Raw genomic sequence first — 18,996 nt, 5'->3', positions numbered from 1 at the left:
GCTACTAAATCTGATTTTCTTCTATGAATCTGCCTCATGTCAATTTGATTTTTAGTCCAGCTAGAGAGACTTTGAAGGGTGCAAGAATTCTTCCTCCCTGACAAAGTCATCTCATAATTTTTTTGGTATTTTTAATTACTCAACCACAGGAAATATGCTTAGTGGTTCTGGGTGTGAATTTAGGCATGTTATTCTTTTAAGTCTCAGATTCCCTGTAAATGGAGATAATAGCTGCATCCAATAAACTTCTTTATATCTGTCAGTATGTCAGATTATATACTCTGAATGACCCTTTGAATTGAGCCAACTAAAATGCTTGCAACAGTTAAAAGAAAAACTTATCAAAGTGTAGTCCTGAACTGGTACAAAACCAAGAAACCCGCAGAATATTAAAAATCAAATGAAAGCAGGAAATGGGAGAAATTTGAGTGCCAAAGCTAGCTTTTGCCCTAAAGGTTTCTGCTCAACCACGGAGGTACTGAGCATCTACTTTGACAATAGCATAAATGTATCAGGGTTCTCCAGAGAAAGATAACAAGTAGGTGAGAAAGGTGGGTGAGGGGAGAGGGAGGGATATTTATCTTAAGGAATTAGCTCATGTGATTGTCAGGGCTGGCAAGTGTGAAATCTATAGGACAGAAAATTCAGGCAGGATTGCTATATGACAATCTTAAGGCAGAATCCCATCTTTCCCAAGAAATTTCAGTTTTTGCTCAATTAACTGATTGAATGAGCTCTAGGGGCCTAGGGCAGCTTGCCCCAAGAAAGGCCACAATGGCATATTGATTATTTTGAGTTAAAGTTACCTAAGAAACAGCCAGTGCAGGAAGAACATTATGACCCTCCTTTGTCTCCAGAAAGCAGGAAATAGATCTCCCATGTGAAAAGTACCCTTTCTGTACCAGTAGGTAAAGAGACATCCTTATCATCAGAAATAGGGAATACAGGGCCAAGAAAGCTGTCTAAATAACCTTTGTACTTTTACTAATTTACTACCCCAGGCCCAAATCCTGTTTAGGATTTCTTACTATTTGAAGCTCCCAAATAAAGTTTTATTTGTACTGTCAATTCCTCAGAGATTTATGTCTTTTTGTCTAAAATGTATAAATGTTACATGAGTTGGTCATTTCTTTGGGTCTCAAGTTTATTGTTTGGTTTCCATATGCATGTAATTACACTTTGTGTGTGTTTTTTCTCTTGCTAGTTATTAAGGTAACTAATTTAATTCTTGGACTAGCTGGAAGAATCTTTAAGTATAAAGAAAAAAATTTTCCTTCCCAAGAAGGCTTACCCACATTATGGAGGGTTATCTCTTGTTTTTAAAGTCAATTGATTATAGATAATGGCTATATCTACAAAATACCTTTCCAGCAACACATAGATGAGTGCTTTATGAAATGAGTATTATAGCATGGCCAAGTAAATATTTCAAACTAACCATCATAGATCCCAAAGGACTACTCCTTCAGTATAAAGGTGAATGAGAAATAAACCGATCCTGCAGAAGAGAACAAAATATTTTATTGAAAATTGGTAGTATCAAGAAAAAAAATCCTTTCAGAACTTGTAAGTACCAGCTAGAATTCACGTGAGTTTGTGATATGAATGCATGCTATCAATGTGATTGAAAAATTGAAAGTGATTACATGTTAGGAGTCCCCCCAGGGGATTGGAAGAACTGGTATACATTCTTTCGGGCGGAGCTGTGTCGCAGACTATGAGTCTAGAGTTCTCTCTTGTCCACCAAGAGAGCAGACACAGAATTGAATACGAGACAGGCTAATGTCTATTGGGGAGACAAGAGCCCTGAGTAAGGGTCCTTTCTCCAAACTTATTAGGATCTTGAAAGTTTACATACATGATAGACGTGCAGAAAGAAACAATAAAATAGTAATCATTAACTCATATGTGAGAGATAGAGTCTGGAAGGCGAAGGCATGTGGTGTTAGAGGTTAGGGTCAAGACAAAACAACATCTGAGGACCAAGCAGAAGGCCATTGCCTGCAGGTACTTCATCTGGTTGTCTGACTTTTCTAAGGACTAAGATAAATGGAGCATGCTACCCTGAAAACAATAAGTTACCCAAGATTCCATTACTATGTGTATATCAGCTGTTCTCTGAAGCTTTCATCCTGTTAAGACAGCTTTCTGCTTCTAGCTGTTCTGGGATGCTTTAGTCATGTGGAAGCAGCTTTTCACTCTATGCTTTGTTCTACTTAGTGACTAGCCCTGGGCACTTTCTCCCTGAGGTGGCTTTCCACCCTAAACCTTGTTAACCCATTGGTGTAAGGGTAGAGAATTCTTTTTGTTTTATTTTAAAAAAATGTTTTAACGTTTATTTTTGACAGAGAGAGACAGAGCATGAGCGGGGGAGGGGCGGAGAGAGAGAGAGGGAGACAGAATCTGAAGCAGGCTCCAAGCTCCAGGTTCTAAGCTGTCAGTACAGAGCCTGATGCAGGGTTCGAACTCACAGACTGTGAGAACTTAGCTGAAGTTGGATGCTCAACCGACTGAACCACCCAGGCACCCCTAAGGATAGAGAATTCTTAAACCTATTTCCCATAGAGCTAAGCTTCAGCCTCAGTCTCAAAATATTCCTACATATTAAAGCTCCTACTAAATTGAGCATGACACAGTAAAAAAAATCACAAGATGTAGAAAGAGACAAGATACAATGAGTAAGAATTCTTACAAAAAGTAAGAATCAGCAGAAACTAGAGACAGAAGAATTAGCTCCATAAATGGATCAGATATTAAAATTGTCAGACATGGAATAAGAAATGACAATGGTTATTTATATTAAAAATAGGTTTAAAAACTCTGAAAAATCAACAGGAAAAACTCTACAATTCAATAATAGAATGAGCAAAAGATAAGAATAGACAAATCACAAAAGAGGATACCTACATATCTAATAAATATATGAAAATACCCTTAACTTTATTTTTCATCAGAGAAATGTAAATTAAAACTACAGTGAAATATTGTACACAAGTTGCATTTACTGCTTTGAATTGTAGAGAACATACACTTTTATAGTAATAGAGGGTTGCCATAAAAACTTATGTCAAATGAAATAAGCCAAATATTTAGCAAGATGCAGAATATTACTTGCCCTTCTCTAGAGTTATGGGATGCATTTGTCCTTTACATTTGGGAAAAATGGTTCAGACGCTACAAGAATTGCCAAGTGCTCTGCTCTTTTACAAGTTGAATAATAAGCAGAATATCAGTGCCCTTTGTTTCCAAAAACATGGTTTAAAAACAAAACAAAACAAAACATGGTTTCCATGGAAAATGTTCTAAGAAAACTACAATATAATATTCAAAATAGAATTAAGAAGAATAGAACATATTCTCTTCAGCTGAAGAATCAGGGAACTTGAAGAAAAAGAAATAGAAATTAGTCAAACTGAAATAGAAGAGGAAAATAGAATAAACAAAACAGAATAGTATTTAAGACATGTGGGGCAATATCAAATTAGCTAAAAAGTGTGTAGAATGCCAGAAAAAAAAAAAAAAAAGAACAGAAGCAGGGAAAATGGGGAAGAATAAATCTTTGAGGAGATAATATTTTAATTCATTAAAATAATGAATCACATAAAACCACAGATAAAAAATTCAGAGAATGCCAATCAGGGCAAATAAAGAGGAGACCATACCTCAGTCTATTTTAGTCAAACTACTGAAAACCAAAGATGAAGAGAAAAAAAATTAAGAAGTCTGCAATGAAAAGGAACACATTACCATCAGGGGAACAATCATAGACAAAGAATGTCAGACTGGATTTAAAAAGATGGCCTTACTATATGTTATTTATAAGAGAAACATTTTAAATATAAAGATACAGAGAGGTTGAAAGTAATAATATGAGAAAAGAGATTCCATGTGAAGAGTAAGTATAATGAAAATGGAGTGACTATATAACTATCACATAAAGCTGGATTCAAAACAAGAGATTATGATAGGTAAGGGGAAACATTTCATAATGTTTCACCTGGAAGATGTAACAATTCTAAATGCATTTGTACCTAATAACAATCACAGTTGGTGACTTTAACACTCTCTCTCTCAGGAATTGATAGAACTAGTAGACAAAAATCAGTCAAGATTTAGGAACACTGAACAATGTTATTAACCAATAACCAACTTGACTTAAACATCCAAGAGTTAAAATTCTTTAAAAAGTTTTTTTAAATGCACATGAAACATTCTTCAAGATTGATCATGTGTTGAGCCATAAGACATCTCTATATATTTTAAAGAACTGAAATCACACAGAATATATTTTCTTACCACAATGAAATTAAATTAGAAATGAGTAACATTAAGATATCTAGAAGGAGTTAAGATGGTGGAGCAGTATGGGGACCCAAATAAATAAAATCAAGAGAGAAAGAGGAGAGATCAGAACCAACACCCCAAAAATACAAATAATAATAACAAAATATTATGAGCAATTATATGCCAACAAATAGGGCAATCTGGAAGAAATGGACAAATTCCTAGAAACATATAAACTACCAAAATGGAAACAGGAAGAAATAGAAAATTTGAACAGACCAATTACCAGTAAAGAAATTGAATCAGTAATCAAAAATCTCCCAATAGAGTCCAGGGCTGGATGGCTTTCCAAGGGAATTCTATCAAACATTTAATGGAGAGTTAACAGGTATTCTTCTGAAGTTGTTCCAAAAACAGAAATGGAAGGGAAACTTCCAAACTCATTTTATGAGGCCAACATTACCTTGATTCCAAAACCAAAGACCCCAGTAAAAAGGAGACCAATTTCCCTGATGAATATGGATGCAAAAATTCTCAACAAGATACTAACCAACCGGATTCAAAAATACATTCAAAGAGTTATTCACCATGATCCAGTGGTATTTATTCCAGAGATGCAGGGCTGGTTCAACTAATGAATTGGAAATCAATTAACGTGATACATCACATTAATAAAAGAAAGGATAAGAACCACATGATTCTTTCAATTGATGCAGAGGAAACATTTGACAAAATACAGCATCTTTTCTTGATAAAAACCCTCATGAAAGTAGGGATAGAAGAAACATACCTCAAGATCATAAATGTCATAATATGAAAAGACCGACATCATTCTTAATGGGGAAAAACTAGAACTTTCTCCCTAAGGTCAGGAACATGACAGAGATGCCCACTCTTATCACTGTTATTCAACATAGTGTTGGAAGTCCTAGCTTCAGCAATCAGACAACACAAAGAAATAAAAAGCATCCAATTGGCAAGGAGGAAGTCAAACTTTTTCACTCTTCACAGACGACATGATACTTTATGTGGAAAACCCAAAAGACTCCACTAAAAAATAAAACTGCTAGCACTGATACATGAATTCAGCAAAGTCATAGGATATAAAATCAATGTACAGAAATCGGTTGCATTTCTGCACAGGAATAATGAAGCAGCAGAAAGAAAAATCAAGGAATCAATCCCATTTGCACCAAAAACCATAAAATACCTAGAAATAAACCTAACCAAAGAAGTGAAAAATCCATACACTAAAAACTGGAGAAAGCTTATGAAATAAATTGAAGAAGACACAAAGAAATGGAAAAATATTCCATGCTCATGGATTGGAAGAACAAATATTGTTAAAATTTTCATACTACCCAAAGCAATCTACATATTCAATGCAATCTCTATCAAAGTAACACCAGAATTCTTCACAGAGCTACAACAAACAATTCTAAAATTTGTATGGAACTAGAAAAGACCCTGAATAGCCAAAGTAATATTGAAAAAGAAAACCAAACCTGCAGGCATCACAATTCCAGACTTCAAGCTGTATTACAAATCTCTAATCATCATGACCGTATGGTACTGGCATAAAAACAGACACACAGATCAATGGAACAGAACAGAGAACCGAGAAATGGACCCACAAACATATGGCCAGCTAATCTTTGACAAAGCAGGAAAGAATATCCAATGGAAAAAGACAATCTATTTAGCAAATAGTGTTGGGAAAACTGGACAGTGACATGCAGAAGAATGAACCCGGACCACTGTCTTACACCATACACAAAAATAAACTCAGGGGCGCCTGGGTGGCTCAGTCGGTTAAGCGTCGGACTTCAGCTCAGGTCACGATCTCACGTTCCGGGAGTTCGAGCCCCGCATGGGGCTCTGGGCTGATGGCTCAGAGCCTGGAGCCTGCTTCCGATTCTGTGTCTCCCTCTGTCTCTGCCCCTCCCCCGTTCATGCTCTGTCTCTCTCTGTCTCAAAAATAAATAAACGTTAAAAAAAAATTAAAAAAAAATAATAAACTCAAAATGGATAAAAGACCTAAATTTAAGACAGGAAGCCATCAAAATCCTAGAAAACAGGTGACAACTTCTTTGACCTTGGCCGCATCAACTTCTCATTTGACATGTCTCCAGAGGCAAGGGAAACAAAAGCAAAAATGAACTATTGGGACCTAATCAAGATAAAAAACTTCTGCACAGCAAAGGAAACAATCAGCAAAACTAAAAGGCAACTGACAGAATGGAAGAAGATATTTGCAAACGACATTTCAGATAAAGGGTTAGTATCCAAAATCATAAAGAACTTATCAAACTTAACACCTAAAAAACAAATAATCCAGTGAAGAAATGGGCAGAAGAGATGAATAGACACTTTTACAAAGAAGACATCCAGATGGCTAAGAGACACATGAAAAGATGCTCAGCATCACTCATCATCATGGAAATACAAATCAAAACCACAATGAGATACCACCTCACACTAGTCAGAGTGGCTAACATTAACAACTCAGGCAACAGTGGATGTTGGTGAGGATGTGGAGAAAGGGGAACCTTTTTGCAGTTTTAGTGGGAATGCAAACTGGTGCAGCCACTCTGAAAACAGCATGGAGGTTCCTCAAAACATTAAAAATAGAACTACCCAGGGGTGCCTGGGTAGCTCAGTTGGTTGAGCGTCCGACCCTTGATTTCAGCTCAGTTCATGATCTCATGGATTGTGGGTTCAAGTCCCACATCAGGCTCTGCACTAACAGTGCAGGGCCTGCTTGGTATTCTCTGTCTCTCTCTCTCCACCCCCACCCCCACTTGCAGTCTCTCTCTCTCAAAATAAATGAATAAACTTTTAAAAAAGATTGTTATTAAAAAAAAAAAATAGAGCTATCCTACTACCCAGCAATTGCACTACTAGGTATTTATCCAAAGGGTAGAGTGGTGATTCTAAGGGACACATGCACCCCAATGTTTATAGCAGCACTATGGACAATAGCCAAAGTATGAAAGGAGCCCAAATGTCCATTGATAAATGGATAAAGAAGATGTGGTGTATACATACAATGGAATATTACTTGACAACCAAAAAGAATGAAATCTTGCTATTTACAACAATGTGCACTGCAATGCTATTTACAAACTAGAGTGTATTCTGCTAAGCAAAATAAGTCAGTCAGGGAAATAATATATGATTTCACTCATATGTGGAATTTAAGAAACAAAACAGGTGGACATAGGGGAAGGGAAGCAAAAATAAGATAAAAACAGAGAGCGAGGGGGTGCCTGGGTGGCTCAATCGGTTGAGCGTCTGACTTGGGCTCAGTATAATCTCACGGTTTGTGGGTTCAAGTCCTGCATCATGCTCTGTGCTGACAGCTAAGAGCCTGGAGCCTGCTTCAGATTCTGTGTTTCCCTCTCTCTCTCTGCCTCCCCTGCTCACACTCTGTCTCTCTCTCTCTCAAAAATAATAAACATTAAAAAGAAAACAGAGAGAGAGGTAAACCATAAGAGACTCTTAAATGCAGAGAACAAACTGAAGCTTGCTGGTGGGATGTCAGGTGGGGGAGATGGGCTAAATGGGCAAAGAGCATTAAGGAGGACACTTGTGGGGATGAGCACTGGGTGTTATATGTAAATAATGAATCACTAAATTCTATTCTTGAAATCATTATTACAATGTATGTTAACTAACTTGGATTTAAATTTTTTAAAAAGATATCTAGAAAATCCCTTGAGATTTAGAAATTAGGTAAAGCACTCCTAATAACTCATGGGCTAAGGAAAAAAACATCACAGAAGATATAAAATATTTTGAAATAAGTGGTAATGAAAACACAGAATATTAAGATTTGATTTGTAAAAATATAATAAAAAAAGATTTGATTTGTGGAAAACTAATCACTGACTTGAGTGTCTCAAAGCTATAACAAAAAGAAACAAAACGATTTCTACTGACAATAGAAAATACAAACTATGATATATTTACACACTGGTAAACCAAATGGTAATGAAAAATAAGAAGCTACTGCTCAAAGCAAGCACATTTCCCAGAGATAATATTGAGCAAAAAAAGCCAGACACAAAAAATGCATACCACAGGACTATATTTAATATAACCTTCAAGAATAAGCAAAATTAACCTAAAATATTAGAAGTCAGAATAATGATACATCTGACATAGTTAATGACTAAGACAGGGATAAGGTTTAGTTATTGGGGTGAGTTCACTTGGTAAAAATTAATCTGTCATTTCTATTTTGTGCATTTGTACACAGATGTCCTCAACTTTTAGCAGGGTTGAAACAGTCAGGAACCTTGGGAGCAAGGCCCTGTGCACCTGGAAAGCCTCCTGCTGCCTGGTGGCCCTTAGCACTTTTCTTGCAGAGCAAAATACCAGCTAAGGAGCAAGCCAAGACCAGTCCAAACCAGTCTGCACCAAGATGGACCCCAGTGCTGAACTTTCACCAACTTTCTCCTCATTATAATAGTAAAAGTCACTCTCAGGTGTGGAGATTTAACATGTTAATTTGACATGCAACTCATGAAGAAGCATGATGTTTAAGTGCACAGGTGCTAATAAATCCCCACTTCTACATGCTTAGATGGCACACTTTTCCCACCTAAGTTTCTTTAAAAAATCCTCCCTGACCTCTCCTCAGTGAGTCAGCCTAAAGATTCTTTCCTTTGTGCTCCAGCATAAGCCCCAATAAAGTTTTGCCTGTGCTTTTAAATTTTGGGTCCAGCCTCATTTCTACCTTTGCTAGGACCAGGGACCCAAGTCTGGTAACAGAGTTATATCCCAGTAAACACATTGTGAATTGAAAACATCTTAAGTTGAAATGCATTTACTACATCTTGACCTACCAAACAACATGGCTTAACCTGGTCTACCTTAAATGTGCTCAGAACAGTTACTTTTGTCTACAGTTGGGCATTAGATTATTTATCTAATGCAAAACCTATTTTATAATAAAGGTTTGCATATCTCATGTAATGTATTTAGTACTGTACTGAAAGTGGGAAATGGAAAGGTTGTATGGGTACAGAAAGGTTGTAAGTGTATCATTTGTTTACCTTTATAACTGTGTGGCTGACCGGGAGCTGCCCAGGAAAATAACAAAATTCAAAATTTGAAGTATGGTTTCTCCTGAGTATTGCTTTCACACCATTGTAAAATCAAAAAATTTTAAGTCAAACCATTGTAAGTTAGAGACCATCTGAAAATGTATGCTATACTACCATAAAATTTTACCTTTCTTTTTTTTTTTAGAATTTGATTTTGATTTACCTATGATGATATTTTTGACTGTATCTCTTTGTATAGTTTTTTATTTTAGTGGCTACTGTGGATATTACATTATGTATACAACATAACTTATCACAGACTATTGCTATTGACATTTTGAAAGGTAGACCTTATCTCCATTTTGGTCCTTTACTTAAATTCCCCAATTATATTATCTTAAATATTTCTACATACATTGAGAACTACATCAATGTTTTGGTTATTGGTACAACTTTCAATATTATTTTTAAAAACTCAAGAGAAGAAAGATACTGTCCTAAATTTACTCATAATTTTATACTTTGCATTGTTCTTCATTCCTGGTATTTTTAAGGTGCTTTCTTTGATCATTTCCTTTTTGTTAGAAGAACTTCTATTAGCCATTCTTTGAGAGTAAGTCTGCTGGAAACAATCTTTGGTTTGTTTTGTTTTGTTTCATCTGAGACTATATCTCACCTTCATTCCTGAAGAATATTTTCACTGTATATAGAATTTGGTGTTGCCAATTTTTTCTTTCAGCACTTGAAAAATGTGCCACTTCTTTCTGGCCTTCATGATTTCTTCCTCCCTCCCTTTCTTTCTTCCTTCTTTTCTCCCTTCCTCCCTTCCTTCCTTCCTTCCTTCCTTGTCTCCTTCCTTCCTTCCTTCCTTCCTTCCTTCCTGGTTTCTGATGAATAATCTACTGTCATTTAAACCATAGTTTCCCTGTAGATGATGTGTCATTTTTCTCTACCTGCTTTCAAGATTTTTTTTCTTTGTCATTAGTTTTCAGAAGTTTGGTTATAATGTTTTTGGTGTGGGTTTCATTTCTTTTTTTTTTTAATATGAAATTTATTGTCAAATTGGTTTCCATACAACACCCAGTGCTCATCCCAAAAGGTGCCCTCCTCAATACCCATCACCCACCCTCCCCTCCCTCCCACCCCCCATCAACCCTCAGTTTGTTCTCAGTTTTTAACAGTCTCTTATGCTTTGGCTCTCTCCCACTCTAACCTCTTTTTTTTTTTTTTTCTTCCCCTCCCCCATGGGTTTCTGTTAAGTTTCTCAGGATCCACATAAGAGTGAAACCATATGGTATCTGTCTTTCTCTGTATGGCTTATTTCACTTAGCATCACACTCTCCAGTTCCATCCACGTTGCTACAAAAGGCCATATTTCATTCTTTCTCATTGTCACGTAGTATTCCATTGTGTATATAAACTACAATTTCTTTATCCATTCATCAGTTGATGGACATTTAGGCTCTTTCCATAATTTGGCTATTGTTGAGAGTGCTGCTATAAACATCATTTCTTTGTCTCTCTCTTTTGCTTTTATGTGTACAACTCTTATAAGCATCTTTATTATATGTTTTACCAGCTTTATTGAGATATAATTGACATATAACATTGTGTAAGTTATATAACATGTTGATTTGATACATTAAAAATTGCAAAATGATTACCACTATAATATTAGCTACTACCTCCATCTTGTCACATAGTTACCTATTCTTTTTTCTGATGAAAATATTTGAGATCTATTCTCTTAGAAACCTGCAAGTATATGTTACAAGATTATTAGCTATAATCACATACTTACATTAGACCACCAAACTTGTTAATTTTATGACTGGAAGTTGTACTCTCTGACCAATATCTCCTCATTTTTTCCATCCCCCCAACTCCTGATAAACATGAGGATGCTCTCTATTTCTCTGAGTTTGTCTTTTTTAGATTCCACATATAAGTGATATTATACAGTATTTGTCTTTCTCTATCTGACTTATTTCACTTATCATAATGCCCTCAAGTTCCATCCAAGTTGTTGCAAATGGCAGGAATTCCTTCTTTCTTTTGGCTGAATAATATTCACATATACATGGTCTTCTTTATCCATTCATCTATTGATGGACATTTAGGTATTGGGAGTAATGCTGCAGTGAACATTGTATATACAGATATCTTTGCAAGATCCTGATTTCAGTTTGGATATATACCCAGAAATGGGATTTCTAGATTAAATGGTAATCCTATTTTTAACTTTCTGAGGAACCTCCATACTGTTTTCCATAGCAGCTGTACCAATTTGTATTCCCACCAAGAGTGCACTAGGTTTTGTTTGTTTGTTTTTTCCCCTCTACATCCTTGCCAATACTTGTTATTTCTTATCTTCTTGAGTATAGCCATTCTGACTGGTGTGAGATGATATGTCATTGTGATGTTGGCTTGCATTTCCCTGATGGTTAGTTATGTTGAGTACCTTTTCATGTACCAGTTGGCCATTGGTGTGTCTGGATAATGGTATATTCAGCTTCTCTGCCAGTGTTTAAGTTGTTAATTTTTTTTTTTTTTTGCTGTTGAGTTGTAAGTTATTTTTCTAAATTTTAGATTATAACCCCTTGTCAGTTATATGATTTGCAAATATTTTCTCCCATACTGTAGGCCACCTTTTCATTTTGTTGGTTTTTCATTTGCTGTGAGAAGCACTTTAGTTTGATGTAGTCCCATTTATTTATCTTTTTGCATTTGTTGCTTATGCTTTGTTGTCATATCCAGAAAATTGCTGCTGAGACCATTATCAAGGAACTTTATCCCTATGCTTTCTCCTAGGAGTTTCATAGTTTCAGGTCTTAACTTTTAGTCTTTCATTCATTTTAAATTCATTTTTATAGAGTGATGTATTGGTGTGGCTTTCTTTGGGTTTATCCTGTTTGAAGTTGACTTACCTTCTTAAATCTGTAGATTTATGTCTTTCACCAAATTTACATAATTTTGATCTATTATTTATTCTAAATTTTTTAGCCCCATATTCTCTTCTCCTTTTGGGACTCTGATTACATGAATGCTAGCTCTTGTGTTGTCCCACAGGCTTTTGAAGCTCTCTTCTTCTTCTTCTTCTTTTCTTTCAGCCTATTTTCTCTCTGTCATTGAGATTGGATAATTTCTATTGACCTATTTTCGAGTTCACTGATTCTTTACTCTGTGATTTCCATTCTGCTACTGAACACACCCAGTGAATTTTATATTTTTCAATTCTAAAATTTAATTCTACAGTTGTTTATTATAAATTTTCACTTAATTCTTCTTTATAGTTTCCATTTCTTTGCCAAGACTTTCTATTTTTTTCAAGTGTGTTTGTAAATTCTTGTGGAAGCATTTTTATAATATCTTTAAAGTCCAAAATCTGTTTCATTTCAGTGTTGGTATTGATTGTGTCTTTTCTCATTCAAGTTGAGATTTTCCTGGTTCTTGGCATGGTAATTTTTTATTGTGTGCTAGACATTCCAGGCATTATGTTTTGAGACCCTGGATCTTATTCAAATCTTATATTACAGCAGGTCTCTGCTAATACTACACCAGTGAAGGAAGTGTGTGCATAGGGGGTGTTATCGCCTTACCACTGGAAAGGAGAAGTCCAATCTTCTCGTTCTTTTTTTCCAGGGTGGTTAGTTATAGTAAGGTGGATATTATCATAAAAGATTTCTGCCTCTCTAGGTCATGTTTCTTGGTCCTTTGGATGTGGTGGGAGGTATTTGTTTGCACCTGTTGGCATTTCTTGGTTGCAGACTTTGCAGTGCCCAATCTAAGATAATAGGAAGCAAAAAGGAAACCCAGGGAATTTACCACAGACAGTGTAAGTCCTCAAGTTCTGAGGACCCTAGCTACTCTGCCTTCTTCTCTCCACCTTTTAGACTGTCCTTATGCTTTTTTAAATATATTATGCCCAGATATTTTAGTTACATTTAGCTGGAGCGATAAGAAGTGCATCTACTCCATCTGATACAGAACTAAACGTCTTACTTTTATTTAAAAAATATACATATGTATATGTGTATATAGTATGCAGTGGTTGGACTATTGGGTCTTTAAAGCTGCTACCTGTTTTGACTCTCTAAATGGAAGAACTGGGGAGGGATAATTTGTCTTTTTGTCTCTAGCAATGACTGGGTAAGGAGAGTACTTTGGATTTTTGGTGTAGCAGGTGTTTTGCTCCAGGTAAATCAATAAGTTAACATTTACCTAGAGCTAGTAGAATCAAGATATGAAATGGGGCCTGGAGAGTTCTTGGCCAGACTGATACTCTACATCTCTTTTGAGACCTATGCAATTAACAGAGCAATTAGAGCTTTTTCCTTGCTAATTGGTATGCTTCCTGTGTTTCCCCATGACCTCTCTGGTACTGGTATGTTTTTTGCATACACTTGCGCTGTATGTTCCTAAGTTAGGTGAAGCGTCGTTAAGAGACCAGGAAACAGTTCCTGTACTTTCTCCTCTCCCTACAGGTACCTAGTAAACATCTCACACGCTGTAGAGAGTCACATATATACAATTATTCTTTCTCCTGTGAGTCTGGGTAGCATACGCTAGTGCTCCTCATGTGAAGCCACCCTGCCTTCAGACCTTGCAGAGCAAGTTCTGGACTATGCGAGACGGCATCTCCCCAGGGCAGACCTGTCTTTAAAAAGCATTGAGCTCAAGAAGAAGACCCAGAGTGGCAATCCAACCCACTAGGGGATGTTCATGGAAATCTGTCCGCAGAATCTTTGTGTTTGAGGATCACCTCACCATCTTAAGCAATAAAACAGAGAGCTCACATCTTTGCTTCTGGTTGCCAGTCATTCCTCCCTCCTCTGCTGACCCCCTTCCCCCCCAAAAATAAGTATTTGTTGAATGAATGTATATATGGACGGATGAGTGAACGGAGGAAAGGAAATGAATGAAATGTGACTTGGAAGATACAAAGGGGACTAAAACCCAGAAATTCTCATGAATTGCAAATTTATTGACTGAGGAGGCACTGGGGTTGGGAGGTAGTTGTACAGAAACCAAAGAGGAAAACCTGCAGAACAAGAAGCAGCCCCAGAACTCTAAGGCTTCGTCTGGGTGTAACACACGAAGCATTTGGGAACCTCGGCAATATCAAGAGAGCGCTGAGCCCATAGGCGCCCACGGAAAACGGCTCTAGCTCCTCAGTCTCCGCGGCGTTCCAACTGGCCTTATTTGCTTGGCCAGGTAGGCGCCTGCTTCTGCTGGGTCTGGTGGCAGATCGGGACGCCCTTGCCACCTCCGGAGCCCCCACCGGAGCTGCCGCCCCCACCGCAGGACGACCCCCCACCACTGGAGAAGCAGCTGCCGCCGCCCCCGGAGGAGCCGCCGCCCCCACCGCAGGACGACCCCCCACCACTGGAGAAGCAGCTGCCGCCGCCTCCAGAGGAGCCGCCGCCCCCAGAGCAGGAAGAGCCCCCTCCGTAGCTCTGCTGCGGCATGCAGGAGGTCTGGGTGGTCTCCTGCGAGGAGAAGTAGCCAGCTTCCCCGCAGCCGGAAGAGCCCCCGCCGCCCCCGCAGCTGGAGGAGCCCCCGCCGCCCCCGCAGGCGGAGGAGCCCCCGCCGCTCCCGCAGCCGGAAGAGCCCCCGCCGCAGCCGCCGCTAGAGATGCTTCCGTAACTCTGGCACTGAACCTGCTGCCCGGAGCCTCCGCCGCCCCCGGAGTAGCCCCCGCAGCTGGAGCCTCCGCCGCCCCCAGAGTAACCTCCGCAGCTGGAGCCCCCCCAGCCCCCGGAGTAACCCCCGCAGCTGGAGCCTCCACCTCCGCAGCTGGAGCCTCCACCGCCCCCGGAGTAGCCTCCACAGCTGGAGCCTCCGCAGCTGGAGCCTCCGCCGCCCCCGCAGCTGCCACCACCTCCGGAGTACTTGACACTCCCACTGGAACCGCCGCCGCCGCCGCCGCCGCCTCCGCCTGAGTAGCCTCCGCAGCTGGAGCCTCCGCCGCCGCTGGAGTAGCCCCCGCAGCTGGAGCCTCCGCCTCCTCCTGAGTAGCCTCCGCAGCTGGAGCCTCCGCCGCCTCCAGAGTAGCCGCCGCAACCGGAGCCTCCGCCGCCTCCGCCGCCCCCGCCGCCCCCGCCGCCCCCGCCGGAGGTCTTCCCGCAGCCCACTGGGGGCATGGGGGTGGGCTGCTTTTTCTGGTGAGACATCTTGTTTAAGGAGAGAGAGAAGCCTAGAAAGAGAGCAGGGAGCATCACTGGACCAACCGCAAGAGCATGGAAGAGGCAGGGACAGCCGTGGAAACGCCCATCATCCTCCAGGGCAGCACGGCCAGGCTGGGCTTGATGCCCTCTGTTTAGACCGGGAAGAACTCTCATATGGGACTCCTGGGATTAGTCGTTTCCCCCTCAGAAAGTCTTTACCAAGCAGTAAATAGCCCAGGTACTGCTCGCATTTCTCTCTCCCAGCTCTGCCTTTGGCATCTGAGTGATTTGGAAGCAAATAACCCACAGTCCCACCTCTATCCTCACTTCCTGAAAAATGAGACTGTTCGAGCACTTCATCACTCATGCCTCCTCCAATCCCAACACGGATTCTCTGAATGCAAATAGAAATTCCCACAAACCTCCACCTAGGGTGGAGGATTTTACCTATCCCTGACAAAACATAGGAAGGTTTGTCCGAATGTCAGAGGGCTGTTGCCCTCCCCCCCCCCCCCCCCCCACTTCTCTGCAAAAGCTCTTAGTTCAAACTCTTGGTCTGTCCCACTGAGCCTAGTCATGATCCGGAAGCTAGTTATCGGAAAAAGCAGTCTCCCCCTGGTCTGGTCCTGTCTGTACACAGGGGAAAGGACCCAGTGGTCCTTTGGATAAGAATCTCTGACCAGAAGATGTAGGCTTTGCTTACAGCCAAGCTTGGTTGATGGGGGCCATTAATAGTAGGATGTTGTGCCATGGCATCTCATGCCATTTCTCTCTCAGAACATCTCTGAAAAACTGGCACTGGGTTCCTGAGGTTCCCCAAATATCCACTATCTGCAGCATTGTCTGCATTACTCTCCTTGTTCTCCCTTACTCTCTGGAACTAAGACTCAGCCTATTCTCCTGACCAGTGCATAAGGTCCATCCTGCCCACTCATAGGAGCAGTCTGCAAAATGTCCCTCTGTGCCCATCACTGGCCTGCTCCTAGAAGGGTGGTGCCATAGAGATAGATAGAACTCTGTGCCCATCACTTGCCTGCTCCTAGAGGGGTGCCATAGAGATAGAAGGTAGTCTTGTCTTTGTGGAGTTCCTATTCTGGCCAGAAGATCAGAGACACAAATCCACACAGCAACAGCTCAGCCCCCACTGCCTTCCTGCCTGAATTCCCTCTAAACATGAATGCAGTTGGAAAGTCAGAGGTCCTATAGTTTCCAAAGGGGTCAGAGGTCTTGCCAATCTGTCCCCTAGTCCACCTAGCCTGCACAGGCCTGGGGAAGACTAGCTGGGAAGATGAGAGTCAGGAGAACTCACACTTACTTGAAGCACCAGGAGCTGAGTGAGGAGAGGAGATGCTGGCTTATGTTAGGAGCACTGGAGCTCCCAAGGTTTTATACTCTGAGCCCTGACTCATCTATTGATCTGGGCCAGCCTCTCATGTTTGGCCTCAGTTATGTGACCCATGGCTGTCACCCCACCTGTCTGTTGATTACAGGCACAGGGTGGCCCATTCATGAAGATTTTGGCATTCTTGAGATAGTGTGTGACTGGCCCCTTCTCTGATGCAACTGTGTGGCAGCAGGGATGGCTGGCTAGAGTGGATGGCAGACATTGTTTCCACAACCTATGACAAAGGGTTCATGCTGTGAACAGAGGTCCGTGCTTGAGGACTAGGTCTCAGACTCTTAGTTGGCCTAAGAGTCTACACCATAGACAGGGCTATTACTAATGGAACATGGGTATCTACATCTATTTATTTCTGTAGATTTATTCCTCTGATCGTTGATACTCACTTTCCTTGCAGAGGAGCAAGGAAGGATCATGTGGTCCTTCCCACCATGGCCTTTGGCCCTGACATCCTGAGGTCTTATGTGGCAACAGTGTCCTCAGCCTATGAGGCAGCCGTGGAATGGAGGGGACTTGAGGTTAAGTGACTGGGTTTGGGTGCTCCCTATGGTACTTGTCAGCTGTGTCACCTTGGACAAAGTCACAGCACCTTACCCAGTGTCTGACATAGGAGGCACTTAGTAGTTATTTGTTGACTATTGAATAAGTAGGCTTCTGATGCTCAGTGACCTTGTCTATCAAATAAGAATAATACCTGTTTCATAGACTCAGGAAGCAGGAATAGTTATATAAAGTGCAGAAGGTGATGCTTTTGTTTTTATTGTTTTCTCCTATTACAGCACAGTCTTACCTCCAACGTGGCCTACCCCTGGACACCAAGGCCAGAAGGGAGTCCATGGGTAACTTGAGGCAAGTTCTTGTGGGAAAATGACTCAAAAATTCCCCATTGACCCTGGATCAGTAGCATCACCTCTATGTATGAATGGCATGCTCCCCCCCTTCTTTCATCACTGGAACTCAATTGTTATTGTCTAAATTATGGCATTTGAACTTTGTTCCACCCATCTGTGTGTTGAAATGACAGCTCCAATAATAAATTGACTGTTAATTATGGTGGAGTTTTAAGGATCAAGTGGTCCTGATTAGACTGTGGCCTTCAGAAACCCGTGGCTCTAGTTTTAGTTTGAAAGGCATGAACCCAGGCAAACCCAGATGCTCTCCTCCTGAGAGACTAGCCAGAAGGGAGAAGCCAGGACCTATTGGAGAAAGCATGTTTCTCAACTTGAAGCTGAGGCACCAGTGAGATTTTGAAGGGAAATAAGCCCCAACTAGATGACTACCATGGGTATAACAAAGGTTGGTTTTATTTAGCTGGGAAGCACTGGAGAAAGAGAGAGGGTGTAGACCATGTACAATTCCAGCACTGATCTGTGGGCCCATGTTGGCCCATTACTGTGTGTTCTCTAGTCTGGAGGAAAATGTAAGTAAAAGGATATCAGCAGTATACTCTTTTTTTTTCTTTTTTTTTTCTTTCCATGTTTATTTACTTTTGAGACAGCATGAGTGGGGGAAGAGCAGAGAGAGAGGGAGACACAGAATCCGAAGCAGGCACCGGGCTCTGAGCTGTCAGCACAGAGCCCAACGTGGGGCTCGAACACATGAACTGTGAGATCATGACCTGAGTCGAAGCTGGACACTTAACTGACTGAGCCACCCAGGTGCCCCTCAGTAGTGTATTCTTGAGAAGAAAAGTCTTTTATTTTGAAATTATGGCCTTCCTACATTTGTGTGTGTTAAAAATATCATTTTGTTTAAAAGTGATGGAAACTCCAGGAGGTTGTAGTTTGTTTCAAGTCCTTACTTGTCAAACTATAAAAATTGTCTATCACAGAAGAGAGGGAAATGTTACTATATGAAATTCTCAAGTTTGGAAGCCTCAAGTGCAGGTAATCCCTTAAAGCTAATAATCTTCAAATTGCCCATGTCAATTGGAGTATGTAAAGATATGATATTTTCTTTCTTTCTATATATAAGATTTGAGATTCTGGAGCTTTATGCATTGATCCAGCCAACACAGTGTACTGGGTACTACACTGAACATTAATAGAGTCAGAAACCTTGTCAAAGCTGTGCACGGATCTCCTTGGTGGAT

The 18,996-nt window shown here is 40.3% G+C and overlaps 1 protein-coding gene across 1 annotated transcript; it reads right to left on the bottom strand.

Annotated features, from left to right (window-relative positions):
• Positions 1 to 14,533: 14,533 nt before the first annotated feature.
• On the bottom strand, positions 14,534 to 15,508 carry LORICRIN (loricrin cornified envelope precursor protein). The gene has a single exon (XM_042996128.1). It carries the CDS (start codon positions 15,506 to 15,508, stop codon positions 14,534 to 14,536), a length of 975 nt encoding a protein of 324 aa, XP_042852062.1.
• Positions 15,509 to 18,996: the final 3,488 nt, after the last annotated feature.

Source organism: Panthera tigris, chromosome C1 (assembly GCF_018350195.1).
Source record: "Panthera tigris isolate Pti1 chromosome C1, P.tigris_Pti1_mat1.1, whole genome shotgun sequence".
Lineage (NCBI taxonomy): Eukaryota > Metazoa > Chordata > Mammalia > Carnivora > Felidae > Panthera > Panthera tigris.
The sequence above is the reverse complement of the archived record's forward strand: the minus strand, read 5'-3'. Positions and strand labels throughout refer to the sequence as shown.